This window comes from Rhinichthys klamathensis, unplaced genomic scaffold (assembly GCF_029890125.1).
Source record: "Rhinichthys klamathensis goyatoka isolate OS25496 unplaced genomic scaffold, OSU_Roscu_1.1 h1tg000294l_1, whole genome shotgun sequence".
Lineage (NCBI taxonomy): Eukaryota > Metazoa > Chordata > Actinopteri > Cypriniformes > Leuciscidae > Rhinichthys > Rhinichthys klamathensis.
Window position 1 is genome coordinate 301,249 of NW_026606813.1, and position 18,752 is coordinate 320,000.

Below are 18,752 nucleotides of genomic sequence, written 5' to 3' on the forward strand. Positions count from 1 at the left end.
GACAGACGGCATGAAAGTATCTTCATATCTTCAGTCATTTTGCTTCTCCAGTAAATGTATCTTGATTTACGAATGTTTAAAGGGGTCATGAACTTGATTGTTTTATTAATTTATAATGTTTCCTGGGGTGCCCTTATAATGTTAGTGTGATTTTTACATACCGTATTTTCTGCACTATAAGGCGCACCGGATTATAAGGCGCACCTTCAATGAATGACCTATTTTAGAATTTTTTTCATATATAGGTCGCACCGAATTATAAGGCGCATAATATACCGCAGTCAAACGTTTGACTGGGTTTGCGTTATGCATCCATTAGATGTACTAAAGGGAATGTATGTACGACATATATATCGAATGTATGTCGCGAGCCCTCTGAACATTTGAGTGATCTGATAGTAAGCGCGCTTGCTCGTGACAGCTGACAGCGATGGCACGCTGTTTCATATATGACGCCCCGGTTACCTTGAACGGGGAACGTTTTCTGAGAGCTTTGTAGCGAGTGCGCGGCGCCGGAGGCGAGGCGTTTATTAGTAAGCGTGAGCGCGCTGGGCCGGGCACGTAACTTACATTCGCAGCCTGACTCATATGAGTATTCATGTGCGGCGCTCGCTGACAGCAACAGCTGGCTGTTTTGAATGAGACGACACGGTTACTGTGAACGGGGAGCGCTTTATGAACATTCTGTGACACGCGAACAGCGCTGGGGACAGTGTGTCTGTTAGAGAGTGAGCGCTCGTGAGCGGGCACGTGACTTACACACAGAACCTGGGGTGCGTTTCCCGAAAGCATCGTTAGCCAACTATGGTCGCAAGTTGGGCGCAAATCCCATTGAACTCTATTGGTAACGACGGAACTTGCGACCATAGTTGGCTAACGATGCTTTCGGGAAACGCACCCCTGATTTATACGAGGTTGAACTGGCCGTGTGACAGAGCGGGCATAGATGGACACGAGAGCGAGTTCGCGGGCGAATTTAATAAATTGAATTTAATAAAGCGTTATTAACCAATTGATTCATATATAAGGCGCTCCGGAATTATATGGCGCACTGTCGTTTTTTGAGAAAATTAAAGGCTTTTAAGTGCGCCTTATAGTGCAGAAAATACGGTAATCTTTTTTTCCTAGCCTTATTTTAGCCTCTGATTTGAACGCTCTGTTTGAACTTCAGTGTAAACGCCCACTGCTGTGATTGGCTGTGAGACTTCAGTGTAAACGCCCACTGCTGTGATTGGCTGTGAGACTTCAGTGTAAACGCCCACTGCTGTGATTGGCTGTGAGACTTCAGTGTAAATGGCCACTGCTGTGATTGGCTGTGAGACTTCAGTGTAAACGCCCACTGCTGTGATTGGCTGTGAGACTTCAGTGTAAATGGCCACTGCTGTGATTGGCTGTAAGACTTCAGTGTAAACGCCCACTGCTGTGATTGGCTGTGAGACTTCAGTGTAAACGCCCACTGCTGTGATTGGCTGTGAGACTTCAGTGTAAACGCCCACTGCTGTGATTGGCTGTGAGACTTCAGTGTAAACGCCCACTGCTGTGATTGGCTGTGAGACTTCAGTGTAAACGCCCACTGCTGTGATTGGCTGTGAGACTTCAGTGTAAACGCCCACTGCTGTGATTGGCTGTGAGACTTCAGTGTAAACGCCCACTGCTGTGATTGGCTGTGAGACTTCAGTGTAAACGCCCACTGCTGTGATTGGCTGTGAGACTTCAGTGTAAACGCCCACTGCTGTGATTGGCTGTGAGTCTTCAGTGTAAACGCCCACTGCTGTGATTGGCTGTGAGACTTCAGTGTAAACGCCCACTGCTGTGATTGGCTGTGAGACTTCAGTGTAAACGCCCACTGCTGTGATTGGCTGTGAGACTTCAGTGTAAACGCCCACTGCTGTGATTGGCTGTGAGTCTTCAGTGTAAACGCCCACTGCTGTGATTGGATGTGAGACTTCAGTGTAAACGCCCACTGCTGTGATTGGCTGTGAGACTTCAGTGTAAACGCCCACTGCTGTGATTGGCTGTGAGACTTCAGTGTAAATGGCCACTGCTGTGATTGGCTGTAAGACTTCAGTGTAAACGTCCACTGCTGTGATTGGCTGTGAGACTTCAGTGTAAATGGCCACTGCTGTGATTGGCTGTGAGTCTTCAGTGTAAACGCCCACTGCTGTGATTGGCTGTGAGACTTCAGTGTAAACGCCCACTGCTGTGATTGGCTGTGAGACTTCAGTGTAAATGGCCACTGCTGTGATTGGCTGTAAGACTTCAGTGTAAACGCCCACTGCTGTGATTGGCTGTGAGACTTCAGTGTAAACGCCCACTGCTGTGATTGGCTGTGAGACTTCAGTGTAAATGGCCACTGCTGTGATTGGCTGTGAGACTTCAGTGTAAACGCCCACTGCTGTGATTAGCTGTGAGACTTCAGTGTAAATGGCCACTGCTGTGATTGGCTGTGAGACTTCAGTGTAAACGCCCACTGCTGTGATTGGCTGTGAGACTTCAGTGTAAACGCCCACTGCTGTGATTGGCTGTGAGACTTCAGTGTAAACGCCCACTGCTGTGATTGGCTGTGAGACTTCAGTGTAAACGCCCACTGCTGTGATTGGCTGTGAGACTTCAGTGTAAACGCCCACTGCTGTGATTGGCTGTGAGTCTTCAGTGTAAACGCCCACTGCTGTGATTGGCTGTGAGACTTCAGTGTAAACGCCCACTGCTGTGATTGGCTGTGAGACTTCAGTGTAAACGCCCACTGCTGTGATTGGCTGTGAGACTTCAGTGTAAATGGCCACTGCTGTGATTGGCTGTAAGACTTCAGTGTAAACGCCCACTGCTGTGATTGGCTGTGAGACTTCAGTGTAAACCCCCACTGCTGTGATTGGCTGTGAGACTTCAGTGTAAATGGCCACTGCTGTGATTGGCTGTGAGACTTCAGTGTAAACGCCCACTGCTGTGATTGGCTGTGCGACTTCAGTGTAAACGCCCACTGCTGTGATTGGCTGTGAGACTTCAGTGTAAACGCCCACTGCTGTGATTGGCTGTGAGACTTCAGTGTAAACGCCCACTGCTGTGATTGGCTGTGAGACTTCAGTGTAAACGCCCACTGCTGTGATTGGCTGTGAGACTTCAGTGTAAACGCCCACTGCTGTGATTGGCTGTGAGACTTCAGTGTAAACGCCCACTGCTGTGATTGGCTGTGAGACTTCAGTGTAAACGCCCACTGCTGTGATTGGCTGTGAGACTTCAGTGTAAACGCCCACTGCTGTGATTGGCTGTGAGACTTCAGTGTAAACGCCCACTGCTGTGATTGGCTGTGAGTCTTCAGTGTAAACGCCCACTGCTGTGATTGGCTGTGAGTCTTCAGTGTAAACGCCCACTGCTGTGATTGGCTGTGAGACTTCAGTGTAAACGCCCACTGCTGTGATTGGCTGTGAGACTTCAGTGTAAACGCCCACTGCTGTGATTGGCTGTGAGACTTCAGTGTAAATGGCCACTGCTGTGATTGGCTGTAAGACTTCAGTGTAAACGTCCACTGCTGTGATTGGCTGTGAGACTTCAGTGTAAATGGCCACTGCTGTGATTGGCTGTGAGTCTTCAGTGTAAACGCCCACTGCTGTGATTGGCTGTGAGACTTCAGTGTAAACGCCCACTGCTGTGATTGGCTGTGAGACTTCAGTGTAAACGGCCACTGCTGTGATTGGCTGTGAGACTTTAGTGTAAATGGCCACTGCTGTGATTGGCTGTAAGACTTCAGTGTAAACGCCCACTGCTGTGATTGGCTGTGAGACTTCAGTGTAAACGCCCACTGCTGTGATTGGCTGTGAGACTTCAGTGTAAATGGCCACTGCTGTGATTGGCTGTGAGACTTCAGTGTAAATGCCCACTGCTGTGATTGGCTGTGCGACTTCAGTGTAAACGCCCACTGCTGTGATTGGCTGTGAGACTTCAGTGTAAACGCCCACTGCTGTGATTGGCTGTGAGACTTCAGTGTAAACGCCCACTGCTGTGATTGGCTGTGAGACTTCAGTGTAAACGCCCACTGCTGTGATTGGCTGTGAGACTTCAGTGTAAACGCCCACTGCTGTGATTGGCTGTGAGTCTTCAGTGTAAACGCCCACTGCTGTGATTGGCTGTGAGTCTTCAGTCTAAACGCCCACTGCTGTGATTGGCTGTGAGACTTCAGTGTAAACGCCCACTGCTGTGATTGGCTGTGAGACTTCAGTGTAAATGGCCACTGCTGTGATTGGCTGTAAGACTTCAGTGTAAACGTCCACTGCTGTGATTGGCTGTGAGACTTCAGTGTAAATGGCCAGTGCTGTGATTGGCTGTGAGTCTTCAGTGTAAACGCCCACTGCTGTGATTGGCTGAGACTTCAGTGTAAACGCCCACTGCTGTGATTGGCTGTGAGACTTCAGTGTAAATGGCCACTGCTGTGATTGGCTGTAAGACTTCAGTGTAAACGCCCACTGCTGTGATTGGCTGTGAGACTTCAGTGTAAACGCCCACTGCTGTGATTGGCTGTGAGACTTCAGTGTAAATGGCCACTGCTGTGATTGGCTGTGAGACTTCAGTGTAAACGCCCACTGCTGTGATTGGCTGTGCGACTTCAGTGTAAACGCCCACTGCTGTGATTGGCTGTGAGACTTCAGTGTAAACGCCCACTGCTGTGATTGGCTGTGAGACTTCAGTGTAAACGCCCACTGCTGTGATTGGCTGTGAGACTTCAGTGTAAACGCCCACTGCTGTGATTGGCTGTGAGACTTCAGTGTAAATGGCCACTGCTGTGATTGGCTGTGAGACTTCAGTGTAAACGCCCACTGCTGTGATTGGCTGTGCGACTTCAGTGTAAACGCCCACTGCTGTGATTGGCTGTGAGACTTCAGTGTAAACGCCCACTGCTGTGATTGGCTGTGAGACTTCAGTGTAAACGCCCACTGCTGTGATTGGCTGTGAGACTTCAGTGTAAACGCCCACTGCTGTGATTGGCTGTGAGACTTCAGTGTAAACGCCCACTGCTGTGATTGGCTGTGAGACTTCAGTGTAAACGCCCACTGCTGTGATTGGCTGTGAGACTTCAGTGTAAACGCCCACTGCTGTGATTGGCTGTGAGACTTCAGTGTAAACGGCCACTGCTGTGATTGGCTGTGAGACTTCAGTGTAAACGCCCACTGCTGTGATTGGCTGTGAGACTTCAGTGTAAACGCCCACTGCTGTGATTGGCTGTGAGACTTCAGTGTAAACGCCCACTGCTGTGATTGGCTGTGAGACTTCAGTGTAAACGCCCACTGCTGTGATTGGCTGTGAGACTTCAGTGTAAACGCCCACTGCTGTGATTGGCTGTGAGACTTCAGTGTAATCGCCCACTGCTGTGATTGGCTGTGAGACTTCAGTGTAAACGCCCACTGCTGTGATTGGCTGTGAGACTTCAGTGTAAACGCCCACTGCTGTGATTGGCTGTGAGACTTCAGTGTAAACGCCCACTGCTGTGATTGGCTGTGAGACTTCAGTGTAAACGCCCACTGCTGTGATTGGCTGTGAGACTTCAGTGTAAACGCCCACTGCTGTGATTGGCTGTGAGACTTCAGTGTAAACCCCCACTGCTGTGATTGGCTGTGAGACTTCAGTGTAAACGCCCACTGCTGTGATTGGCTGTGAGACTTCAGTGTAAACGCCCACTGCTGTGATTGGCTGTGAGACTTCAGTGTAAACGCCCACTGCTGTGATTGGCTGTGAGACTTCAGTGTAAACGCCCACTGCTGTGATTGGCTGTGAGACTTCAGTGTAAACGCCCACTGCTGTGATTGGCTGTGAGACTTCAGTGTAAACGCCCACTGCTGTGATTGGCTGTGAGACTTCAGTGTAGACGCCCACTGCTGTGATTGGCTGTGAGACTTCAGTATAAACGCCCACTGCTGTGATTGGCTGTGAGACTTCAGTGTAATCGCCCACTGCTGTGATTGGCTGTGAGACTTCAGTGTAAACGCCCACTGCTGTGATTGGCTGTGAGACTTCAGTGTAAACGCCCACTGCTGTGATTGGCTGTGAGACTTCAGTGTAAACGCCCACTGCTGTGATTGGCTGTGAGACTTCAGTGTAAACGCCCACTGCTGTGATTGGCTGTGAGACTTCAGTGTAAACGCCCACTGCTGTGATTGGCTGTGAGACTTCAGTGTAAACCCCCACTGCTGTGATTGGCTGTGAGACTTCAGTGTAAACGCCCACTGCTGTGATTGGCTGTGAGACTTCAGTGTAAACGCCCACTGCTGTGATTGGCTGTGAGACTTCAGTGTAAACGCCCACTGCTGTGATTGGCTGTGAGACTTCAGTGTAAACGCCCACTGCTGTGATTGGCTGTGAGACTTCAGTGTAAACGCCCACTGCTGTGATTGGCTGTGAGACTTCAGTGTAAACGCCCACTGCTGTGATTGGCTGTGAGACTTCAGTGTAAACGCCCACTGCTGTGATTGGCTGTGAGACTTCAGTGTAAACGCCCACTGCTGTGATTGGCTGTGAGACTTCAGTGTAAACCCCCACTGCTGTGATTGGCTGTGAGACTTCAGTGTAAACGCCCACTGCTGTGATTGGCTGTGAGACTTCAGTGTAAACGCCCACTGCTGTGATTGGCTGTGAGACTTCAGTGTAAACGCCCACTGCTGTGATTGGCTGCGAGACTTCAGTGTAAACGCCCACTGCTGTGATTGGCTGTGAGACTTCAGTGTAAACGCCCACTGCTGTGATTGGCTGTGAGACTTCAGTGTAAACGCCCACTGCTGTGATTGGCTGTGAGACTTCAGTGTAGACGCCCACTGCTGTGATTGGCTGTGAGACTTCAGTATAAACGCCCACTGCTGTGATTGGCTGTGAGACTTCAGTGTAATCGCCCACTGCTGTGATTGGCTGTGAGACTTCAGTGTAAACGCCCACTGCTGTGATTGGCTGTGAGACTTCAGTGTAAACGCCCACTGCTGTGATTGGCTGTGAGACTTCAGTGTAAACGCCTACTGCTGTGATTGGCTGTGAGACTTCAGTGTAAACGCCCACTGCTGTGATTGGCTGTGAGACTTCAGTGTAAACGCCCACTGCTGTGATTGGCTGTACGACTTCAGTGTAAACGCCCACTGCTGTGATTGGCTGTGAGTCTTCAGTGTAAACGCCCACTGCTGTGATTGGCTGTGAGACTTCAGTGTAAACGTCCACTGCTGTGATTGGCTGTGAGACTTCAGTGTAAACGCCCACTGCTGTGATTGGCTGTGAGACTTCAGTGTAAACGCCCACTGCTGTGATTGGCTGTGAGACTTCAGTGTAAACCCCCACTGCTGTGATTGGCTGTGAGACTTCAGTGTAAACGCCCACTGCTGTGATTGGCTGTGAGACTTCAGTGTAAACGCCCACTGCTGTGATTGGCTGTGAGACTTCAGTGTAAACGCCCACTGCTGTGATTGGCTGTGAGACTTCAGTGTAAACGCCCACTGCTGTGATTGGCTGTGAGACTTCAGTGTAAACGCCCACTGCTGTGATTGGCTGTGAGACTTCAGTGTAAATGAGCAGATGAAAGAGTCTGTTGATCGCTTTCTGTATATAATTTAATCACAGTTTAAATAAGATTATTTTCCTTCTAAGAGAAACGATGTGCAGTTGAACGTTTAGTCACTGGCTGTTCTTCTGCAAAGACGGTCTTTTGCTGCCCTGTGACGTCATAAGTCTCCACTTCTCAGATCCTGTCGTTTTCTGGTCTTGGTTTCATTAAAAGCTGTTTTTTTTTTCAAGGAAGTTTTTAGTTTTGAATTTTAAAGGGTATTTTTATAGTATAACGACCTCTTAACTGTCAAAAGATCAAGGAAATTTTGAATTCTCAGTTCATGACCCCTTTTAAATATTTGTGCTGGAAAATACAGAAATACTGAGGAAGAAGATGTGTTTTAGCAGTGTGAGCTGCATCAGATCACACAAGAAGAGCTTTAGACAGACAGGAGGTTTATCCCGGGCTCGCTGGAGCGATGGGGATCAGGCTGTATTAAAGCTCACAGGCCAGTAAAAGGTGCAGCGGGACAGAGAGCGATTACACACGGATCCTGAGCCGCACACACACACGCTTCACCGGATCCTGAGCCGAACACACACACACACACACACACACACACGCTTCCCCAGATCCTGAGCCGCACACACACACGCTTCCCCAGATCCTGAGCCGCACACACACACGCTTCCCCAGATCCTGAGCCGAACACACACACGCTTCCCCAGATCCTGAGCCGCACACACACACGCTTCCCCAGATCCTGAGCTGCACACACACACACGCTTCCCCAGATCCTGAGCCACACACACACACGCTTCCCCAGATCCTGAGCCGAACACACACACGCTTCCCCAGATCCTGAGCCGCACACACACACACTTCACCGGATCCTGAGCCGAACACACACACGCTTCCCCAGATCCTGAGCCGAACACACACACACGCTTCCCCAGATCCTGAGCCGCACACACACACGCTTCCCCAGATCCTGAGCCGAACACACACACGCTTCCCCAGATCCTGAGCCACACACACACACGCTTCCCCAGATCCTGAGCCGAACACACACACACGCTTCCCCAGATCCTGAGCCGAACACACACACACGCTTCCCCAGATCCTGAGCCACACACACACACGCTTCCCCAGATCCTGAGCCGAACACACACACGCTTCCCCAGATCCTGAGCCACACACACACACGCTTCCCCAGATCCTGAGCCGAACACACACACACGCTTCCCCAGATCCTGAGCCGAACACACACACACGCTTCCCCAGATCCTGAGCCACACACACACACGCTTCCCCAGATCCTGAGCCACACACACACACGCTTCCCCAGATCCTGAGCCGAACACACACACACGCTTCCCCAGATCCTGAGCCACACACACACACGCTTCCCCAGATCCTGAGCCGCACACACACACGCTTCCCCAGATCCTGAGCCGCACACACACACACGCTTCCCCAGATCCTGAGCCGCACACACACACGCTTCACCGGATCCTGAGCCGAACACACACACGCTTCCCCAGATCCTGAGCTGCACACACACACGCTTACCCAGATCCTGAGCCGAACACACACACGCTTCCCCAGATCCTGAGCCGAACACACACACGCTTACCCAGATCCTGAGCCGCACACACACACGCTTCCCCAGATCCTGAGCCGAACACACACACGCTTCCCCAGATCCTGAGCCGCACACACACACGCTTCCCCAGATCCTGAGCCGCACACACACACGCTTCACCGGATCCTGAGCCGAACACACACACGCTTCCCCAGATCCTGAGCTGCACACACACACGCTTACCCAGATCCTGAGCCGAACACACACACGCTTCCCCAGATCCTGAGCCGAACACACACACGCTTACCCAGATCCTGAGCCGAACACACACACGCTTACCCAGATCCTGAGCCGAACACACACACACGCTTCCCCAGATCCTGAGCCGAACACACACGCTTCCCCAGATCCTGAGCCGCACACACACACGCTTCCCCAGATCCTGAGCCGAACACACACACGCTTCCCCAGATCCTGAGCCGAACACACACACACACGCTTCCCCAGATCCTGAGCCGCACACACACACACTTCCCCAGATCCTGAGCCGCACACACACACGCTTCCCCAGATCCTGAGCCGCACACACACACGCTTCCCCAGATCCTGAGCTGCACACACACACGCTTCCCCAGATCCTGAGCCGAACACACACACACGCTTCCCCAGATCCTGAGCCGAACACACACACGCTTCCCCAGATCCTGAGCCGAACACACACGCTTCCCCAGATCCTGAGCCGCACACACACACGCTTCCCCAGATCCTGAGCCGAACACACACACACACGCTTCCCCAGATCCTGAGCCGCACACACACACACTTCCCCAGATCCTGAGCCGCACACACACACGCTTCCCCAGATCCTGAGCCGCACACACACACGCTTCCCCAGATCCTGAGCTGCACACACACACGCTTCCCCAGATCCTGAGCCGAACACACACACACGCTTCCCCAGATCCTGAGCCGAACACACACACGCTTCCCCAGATCCTGAGCCGCACACACACACGCTTCCCCAGATCCTGAGCTGCACACACACACACGCTTCCCCAGATCCTGAGCCGCACACACACACGCTTCCCCAGATCCTGAGCCGAACACACACACACGCTTCCCCAGATCCTGAGCCGAACACACACGCTTCCCCAGATCCTGAGCCGCACACACACACATGCTTCCCCAGATCCTGAGCCGAACACACACACGCTTCCCCAGATCCTGAGCCGAACACACACACGCTTCCCCAGATCCTGAGCCGAACACACACACATGCTTCCCCAGATCCTGAGCCGAACACACACACGCTTCCCCAGATCCTGAGCCGCACACACACACGCTTCCCCAGATCCTGAGCCGAACACACACACGCTTCCCCAGATCCTGAGCCGCACACACACACGCTTCCCCAGATCCTGAGCTGCACACACACATGCTTCCCCAGATCCTGAGCCGCACACACACACGCTTCCCCAGATCCTGAGCCGAACACACACACGCTTCCCCAGATCCTGAGCCGCACACACACACGCTTCCCCAGATCCTGAGCCGAACACACACACGCTTCCCCAGATCCTGAGCCGAACACACACACACTTCCCCAGATCCTGAGCCGCACACACACACACACACGCTTCCCCAGATCCTGAGCCGCACACACACACGCTTCCCCAGATCCTGAGCCGCACACACACACGTTTCCCCAGATCCTGAGCCGCACACACACACACTTCCCCAGATCCTGAGCCGAACACACACACGCTTCCCCAGATCCTGAGCCGCACACACACACGCTTCCCCAGATCCTGAGCCGCACACACACACACTTCCCCAGATCCTGAGCCGAACACACACACACACACGCTTCCCCAGATCCTGAGCCGAACACACACACGCTTCCCCAGATCCTGAGCCGCACACACACACGCTTCCCCAGATCCTGAGCCGCACACACACACGCTTCCCCAGATCCTGAGCCGAACACACACACACGCTTCCCCAGATCCTGAGCCGAACACACACACGCTTCCCCAGATCCTGAGCCGAACACACACACGCTTCCCCAGATCCTGAGCCGAACACACACGCTTCCCCAGATCCTGAGCCGAACACACACACACGCTTCCCCAGATCCTGAGCCGAACACACACACGCTTCCCCAGATCCTGAGCCGAACACACACACGCTTCCCCAGATCCTGAGCCGAACACACACACACGCTTCCCCAGATCCTGAGCCGAACACACACACGCTTCCCCAGATCCTGAGCCGAACACACACACGCTTCCCCAGATCCTGAGCCGAACACACACACACGCTTCCCCAGATCCTGAGCCGAACACACACACGCTTCCCCAGATCCTGGGCCGAACACACACATGCTTCCCCAGATCCTGAGCCGAACACACACACGCTTCCCCAGATCCTGAGCCGAACACACACACATGCTTCCCCAGATCCTGAGCTGCACACACACATGCTTCCCCAGATCCTGAGCCGCACACACACACGCTTCCCCAGATCCTGAGCCGCACACACACATGCTTCCCCAGATCCTGAGCCGCACACACACACACTTCCCCAGATCCTGAGCCGAACACACACACGCTTCCCCAGATCCTGAGCCGAACACACACATGCTTCCCCAGATCCTGAGCCGAACACACACACGCTTCCCCAGATCCTGAGCCGAACACACACACATGCTTCCCCAGATCCTGAGCCGCACACACACACGCTTCCCCAGATCCTGAGCCGAACACACACACGCTTCCCCAGATCCTGAGCCGCACACACACACACGCTTCCCCAGATCCTGAGCCGCACACACACACGCTTCCCCAGATCCTGAGCCGCACACACACACGCTTCCCCAGATCCTGAGCCGCACACACACACGCTTCCCCAGATCCTGAGCCGCACACACACATGCTTCCCCAGATCCTGAGCCGCACACACACACGCTTCCCCAGATCCTGAGCCGAACACACACACGCTTCCCCAGATCCTGAGCCGCACACACACACGCTTCCCCAGATCCTGAGCTGCACACACACACGCTTCCCCAGATCCTGAGCCGCACACACACATGCTTCCCCAGATCCTGAGCTGCACACACACACGCTTCCCCAGATCCTGAGCCGCACACACACACGCTTCCCCAGATCCTGAGCCGCACACACACACGCTTCCCCAGATCCTGAGCCGAACACACACACGCTTCCCCAGATCCTGAGCCGAACACACACACGCTTCCCCAGATCCTGAGCCGAACACACACACGCTTCCCCAGATCCTGAGCCGCACACACACATGCTTCCCCAGATCCTGAGCTGCACACACACACGCTTCCCCAGATCCTGAGCCGCACACACACACGCTTCCCCAGATCCTGAGCCGAACACACACACGCTTCCCCAGATCCTGAGCCGAACACACACACGCTTCCCCAGATCCTGAGCCGAACACACACACGCTTCCCCAGATCCTGAGCCGAACACACACACGCTTCCCCAGATCCTGAGCCGCACACACACACGCTTCCCCAGATCCTGAGCCGAACACACACACGCTTCCCCAGATCCTGAGCCGCACACACACACGCTTCCCCAGATCCTGAGCCGAACACACACACGCTTCCCCAGATCCTGAGCCGAACACACACATGCTTCCCCAGATCCTGAGCCGAACACACACACGCTTCCCCAGATCCTGAGCTGCACACACACACGCTTCCCCAGATCCTGAGCCGAACACACACACGCTTCCCCAGATCCTGAGCCGCACACACACACGCTTCCCCAGATCCTGAGCCGAACACACACACACTTCCCCAGATCCTGAGCCGAACACACACACGCTTCCCCAGATCCTGAGCCGAACACACACACACTTCCCCAGATCCTGAGCCGAACACACACACGCTTCCCCAGATCCTGAGCCGAACACACACACACTTCCCCAGATCCTGAGCCGAACACACACACGCTTCCCCAGATCCTGAGCCGCACACACACACGCTTCCCCAGATCCTGAGCCGAACACACACATGCTTCCCCAGATCCTGAGCCGAACACACACACGCTTCCCCAGATCCTGAGCCGCACACACACACGCTTCCCCAGATCCTGAGCCGCACACACACACGCTTCCCCAGATCCTGAGCCGAACACACACACGCTTCCCCAGATCCTGAGCCGCACACACACACGCTTCCCCAGATCCTGAGCCGAACACACACACGCTTCCCCAGATCCTGAGCCGCACACACACACACTTCCCCAGATCCTGAGCCGCACACACACACGCTTCCCCAGATCCTGAGCCGAACACACACACGCTTCCCCAGATCCTGAGCCGCACACACACACGCTTCCCCAGATCCTGAGCCGAACACACACACGCTTCCCCAGATCCTGAGCCGCACACACACACGCTTCCCCAGATCCTGAGCCGAACACACACACGCTTCCCCAGATCCTGAGCCGAACACACACATGCTTCCCCAGATCCTGAGCCGCACACACACACGCTTCCCCAGATCCTGAGCCGCACACACACACACGCTTCCCCAGATCCTGAGCCGCACACACACACACTTCCCCAGATCCTGAGCCGCACACACACACGCTTCCCCAGATCCTGAGCCGCACACACACACACGCTTCCCCAGATCCTGAGCCGCACACACACACGCTTCCCCAGATCCTGAGCCGAACACACACACACGCTTCCCCAGATCCTGAGCCGAACACACACACACGCTTCCCCAGATCCTGAGCCGCACACACACACACGCTTCCCCAGATCCTGAGCCGAACACACACACGCTTCCCCAGATCCTGAGCCGCACACACACACACGCTTCCCCAGATCCTGAGCCACACACACACACGCTTCCCCAGATCCTGAGCCACACACACACACGCTTCCCCAGATCCTGAGCCGAACACACACACGCTTCCCCAGATCCTGAGCCGAACACACACACGCTTACCCAGATCCTGAGCCGCACACACACACACGCTTCCCCAGATCCTGAGCCGAACACACACACGCTTCCCCAGATCCTGAGCTGCACACACACATGCTTCACCGGATCCTGAGCCGAACACACACACGCTTCCCCAGATCCTGAGCCGCACACACACACGCTTACCCAGATCCTGAGCCGCACACACACACGCTTCCCCAGATCCTGAGCCGCACACACACACGCTTCCCCAGATCCTGAGCCGAACACACACACGCTTCCCCAGATCCTGAGCTGCACACACACATGCTTCACCGGATCCTGAGCCGCACACACACACGCTTCACCGGATCCTGAGCCGCACACACACACGCTTACCCAGATCCTGAGCCGCACACACACACACGCTTCCCCAGATCCTGAGCCGCACACACACGCTTCCCCAGATCCTGAGCCGAACACACACACGCTTCCCCAGATCCTGAGCTGCACACACACACGCTTCCCCAGATCCTGAGCCGAACACACACACACGCTTCCCCAGATCCTGAGCCGCACACACACACGCTTCACCGGATCCTGAGCCGCACACACACACGCTTACCCAGATCCTGAGCCGCACACACACACGCTTCCCCAGATCCTGAGCCGCACACACACACGCTTCACCGGATCCTGAGCCGAACACACACACACTTCCCCAGATCCTGAGCCGAACACACACACACTTCCCCTGATCCTGAGCCGCACACACACACGCTTCCCCAGATCCTGAGCCGAACACACACACACTTCCCCAGATCCTGAGCCGAACACACACACGCTTCCCCAGATCCTGAGCCGCACACACACACGCTTCCCCAGATCCTGAGCCGAACACACACACGCTTCCCCAGATCCTGAGCCGAACACACACACACGCTTCCCCAGATCCTGAGCCGCACACACACACGCTTCACCGGATCCTGAGCCGCACACACACACGCTTACCCAGATCCTGAGCCGCACACACACACGCTTCCCCAGATCCTGAGCCGCACACACACACGCTTCCCCAGATCCTGAGCCGCACACACACACGCTTCCCCAGATCCTGAGCCGCACACACACACGCTTCCCCAGATCCTGAGCCGAACACACACACGCTTCCCCAGATCCTGAGCCGCACACACACACACTTCCCCAGATCCTGAGCCGCACACACACACGCTTCCCCAGATCCTGAGCCGAACACACACACACTTCCCCAGATCCTGAGCCGCACACACACACGCTTCCCCAGATCCTGAGCCGAACACACACACACTTCCCCAGATCCTGACACTTTCACGTCAGTCCTGCACAAAACAGACAGCTTCTGTTGATCCGGTGTCCTGATTGGTCTCCACTCGTACCTCATTTGCATACTGAATCATGATTGGTCTGTTCTTTCTCACATTTATGGACCCACATTTATCTCCAATAACGACACTATTGTCGTCTGTAGAGCTGAAGAAACTCGTTTCATATGTGATGAACTTTACACAGTTATTGAACTGAACTGAATCAACACTGAACTGAATAATGACTCAATTGTCTTCTGTAGACATGTGTCTCTATTGTTTCTGTTTATTGAGTGTGTGTGTGTGTGTGTGTGTGTGTGTGTGTGTGTGTGTGTGTGTGTGTGTGTGTGTGTGTGTGTGTGGAAGTGCTTCAGGCATCATCTGTATTCCTAATATTATATGTTCTCTACATCTTAAGGAAGCACTGCAGGGTGTATGAATTAATAAAACTGAAAAAAAAATCACTAACGCATTCAAATATTTGCAGGGTTTTGAGAATCAGTGGCACTGATGTTAAACCTCAGCAGAGCTGAAGCATCTTAACCGGAGTGAGATGAAACATGAATAAATGAGATGAAACATGAATAAACGTGTGGTTTAGTGGTTAAGATCCTGTAGTTCTCGTGTGAAAGGACTGATCCTGCTGGAAAGTCACTTCGGATGAAAGCGTCTGGAAATGAATGATTGTACTTCAGTTCATCGGCTCTTTCTCTGGAGGATTCTCACGTTTGCTAAAAGCGTTCGGGAATCCCGTCGTCTCCCAGATCCATGACATAATCTCCAGGACTGTGTGTTCTGGAGAAGTGTGTGTGTCCCGTGAGAGCGCTGCGTTGGGAATACCGCCAGAACATTTGCTTTGAGCTTTTTTTTTAACATGTTTAGAACTAATTACTACTCTGCACAAATATATAAACATTATTAACTAAGATACATATACTGGAGAAGCGAAACGACGGAACAAATGAAGTGAGTTTGTGCTTAAAACAAGAACAAATATCTGCCAATGGGGTCCGAAAATATAGATATTAATAAAGAGTTCCGTCAGGCACTTCCCATCATCTTATGGGTTCATCTTTACTTCATTAGTTGTATTAACTGTACTTGACTTTATTTCATGTAACTTACACATCAACTGTGTATTTTCACTGTTAGGTGTCGAGTGCATCACTCATACACGTGAAACACTGAAGTGCTGTTAAACTCAGAAACTCTAAGACTTTTACTCGAGTCGTACTGTAATGGCTGACTTGTAACTTGTAGCTGACTCCTCCTCTCTGTCTGTGCTTTACTCAGGTGTGGTTTCAGGATCTCCGCTCCACAGAACCACCGAGTCTTTCTTTCTAAGATGTGGGCGAAGAGTGCTTTGATCCAGTGAATAACTGGCGTTCTCTTCTTCTCTCCGCAGGGAAAGAGGAATCGGTCGCCACGTTCAAGGGGAACGAGTTCTTCTGCTACGATCTGTCCATGACCCCCATCCAGAGCAGCACGGACGAGATCACGCTGTCCTTCCGGACGCTCCAGCGCAACGGCCTGATGCTCCACACCGGCAAATCTGCGGATTACGTCAACCTGTCTCTGAAGAGCGGCGCCGTGTGGCTCGTCATCAACCTGGGCTCCGGAGCCTTCGAGGCCCTCGTGGAGCCGGTCAACGGGAAGTTCAACGACAACGCCTGGCACGATGTCAAAGTCACGCGAAACCTGCGACAGGTAAGACTAAGCTCGCTTTCTCCAGACGTGGAGATCGATCCCCGACTGGGACAGACAGCGTGCTCTTCCTCAGTGTTCCTCGGTTACAGCACTTGATTTAACGCCCTCTGGTGCTCTTCGTCATTCCTGACCCAACTGTTTTACAAATGTTTTGCAATTTTTTCGTCATCGGATTGGTAAAGGTTTTGGCACTTGCTGTGAACACACAAAATAATCATGGACACGATTTGAACAGGTTAAATAGTCCTGAATATAACAGTCACACCTGTGTTTCTGGCGGTCAGAAACGAGCGCATTGGAAATGAATGGAGAGTTTCCTCTAGTGGAAGCGTGTGGAACTGCAGCCGAACACACTCTCACTGAACGCTCGTTTACAGAGAGATCAAGATCACATGCGGGACACACCGGTGGAGACTTATGCCTTTGATTTGTTCACAGTTTTAGAGTAAAACATGTTTGTGGGAAATATATATTTCATATCAAATTTTAAAATAGCATTTTTCATAACAATAAACGTAAAATTCTGTAACTTTTAAAACATTTTTTCCACCTCAGCAATAATCTGCCGAGTGTCGTCTTTGAGAAGAGATCGAGCTTCAGTCTGTCGCTCTAAAGCGTTCAAGATTCTCCAGTTTAAGCTGGACATGTGAATAAATGGAGTATAAATACAGCGTAAATATAATTTAGTACCATAAAATCCCCTAAAAATGCAAAATATTAAATAAAAAAACATTTATTGGAGAAGAAGCGAATGACTGAAGATATGAAGTGTTGCTCTCTGAAATACTGAGGAAGAACAGTTCGAGGTCGGGAATCACATGGGAGAGGGCGTGATCACACCGTGAATGATCATTGGCTGTAGACGTTTCCGGCGACGCCCACAACCCCTGGTGCTTCCCGACAGGTCTGAGATCAGCGCTGTGTGTTTTCTTCTCGTTACACTGGATCCGGACAGAATCGGACCCGTGCTTCAGCTTCAGGACTTCATTATGTGCACCGTAACTTAATGTCCAGAGAAGAGCTGTCCATCTGACACTGACTCGAAGCTAATGAAGTCTGCAGGCCTTAGGGGACGAACTCGCCACTCGCGCTGCAGGATCGAATCAAGGGTTTAATGATTGGACCTGATTAGACTGAGAAAGAACAGAAATGAACAAATAACAGCACTGAACACATTATAACACTGCCAAGACTTATTCAACACAACGAGACGTGTTTTACTATGGCAGAGCAAACACAGCCTCCACACTGATGACTCAGAGATTCACACACACACACACACACACACACACAGCTTTGTTTTTGTGATATATGAGGACATTCCATAGGCGTAATGACTTTTATACTGGACAAACTGTATATTCTATCCCCCTACACTGCCCCTATCCCTAAACCTACCCATCACAGGAGACATGCTGCATTTTTACATAAAAAAACCCCCATTGTTTTTTATGTTTTTTAAGCTATTTGAAATATGAGGACACATGCAATGTCCTCATATATCACGTGTAAGTTGTAATACCAGTGTAATATGCATGTCATTATACACATTTGTGTCCTCATTTATCACAAAAACAAACACACGCACACACACACACGGAAGCAGAAATGAGCTTCTTCATATGGACGCTGTTGACCTAGTGGACATTTAAA

The 18,752-nt window shown here is 52.3% G+C and overlaps 1 protein-coding gene across 1 annotated transcript in view; it reads left to right on the forward strand.

Annotated features, from left to right (window-relative positions):
* The first annotated feature begins 16,072 nt into the window (after nucleotides 1–16,072).
* Nucleotides 16,073–18,752, forward strand: part of LOC130103626 (neurexin-1-like) — an 8,728-nt gene continuing 6,048 nt past the window's right edge. The window contains exons 1-2 of the mRNA XM_056269915.1: nucleotides 16,073–16,208; nucleotides 16,798–17,099. Coding sequence (XP_056125890.1) covers nucleotides 16,073–16,208; nucleotides 16,798–17,099 — 438 coding nt within the window. The remainder of the gene's footprint in view (nucleotides 16,209–16,797; nucleotides 17,100–18,752) is intronic.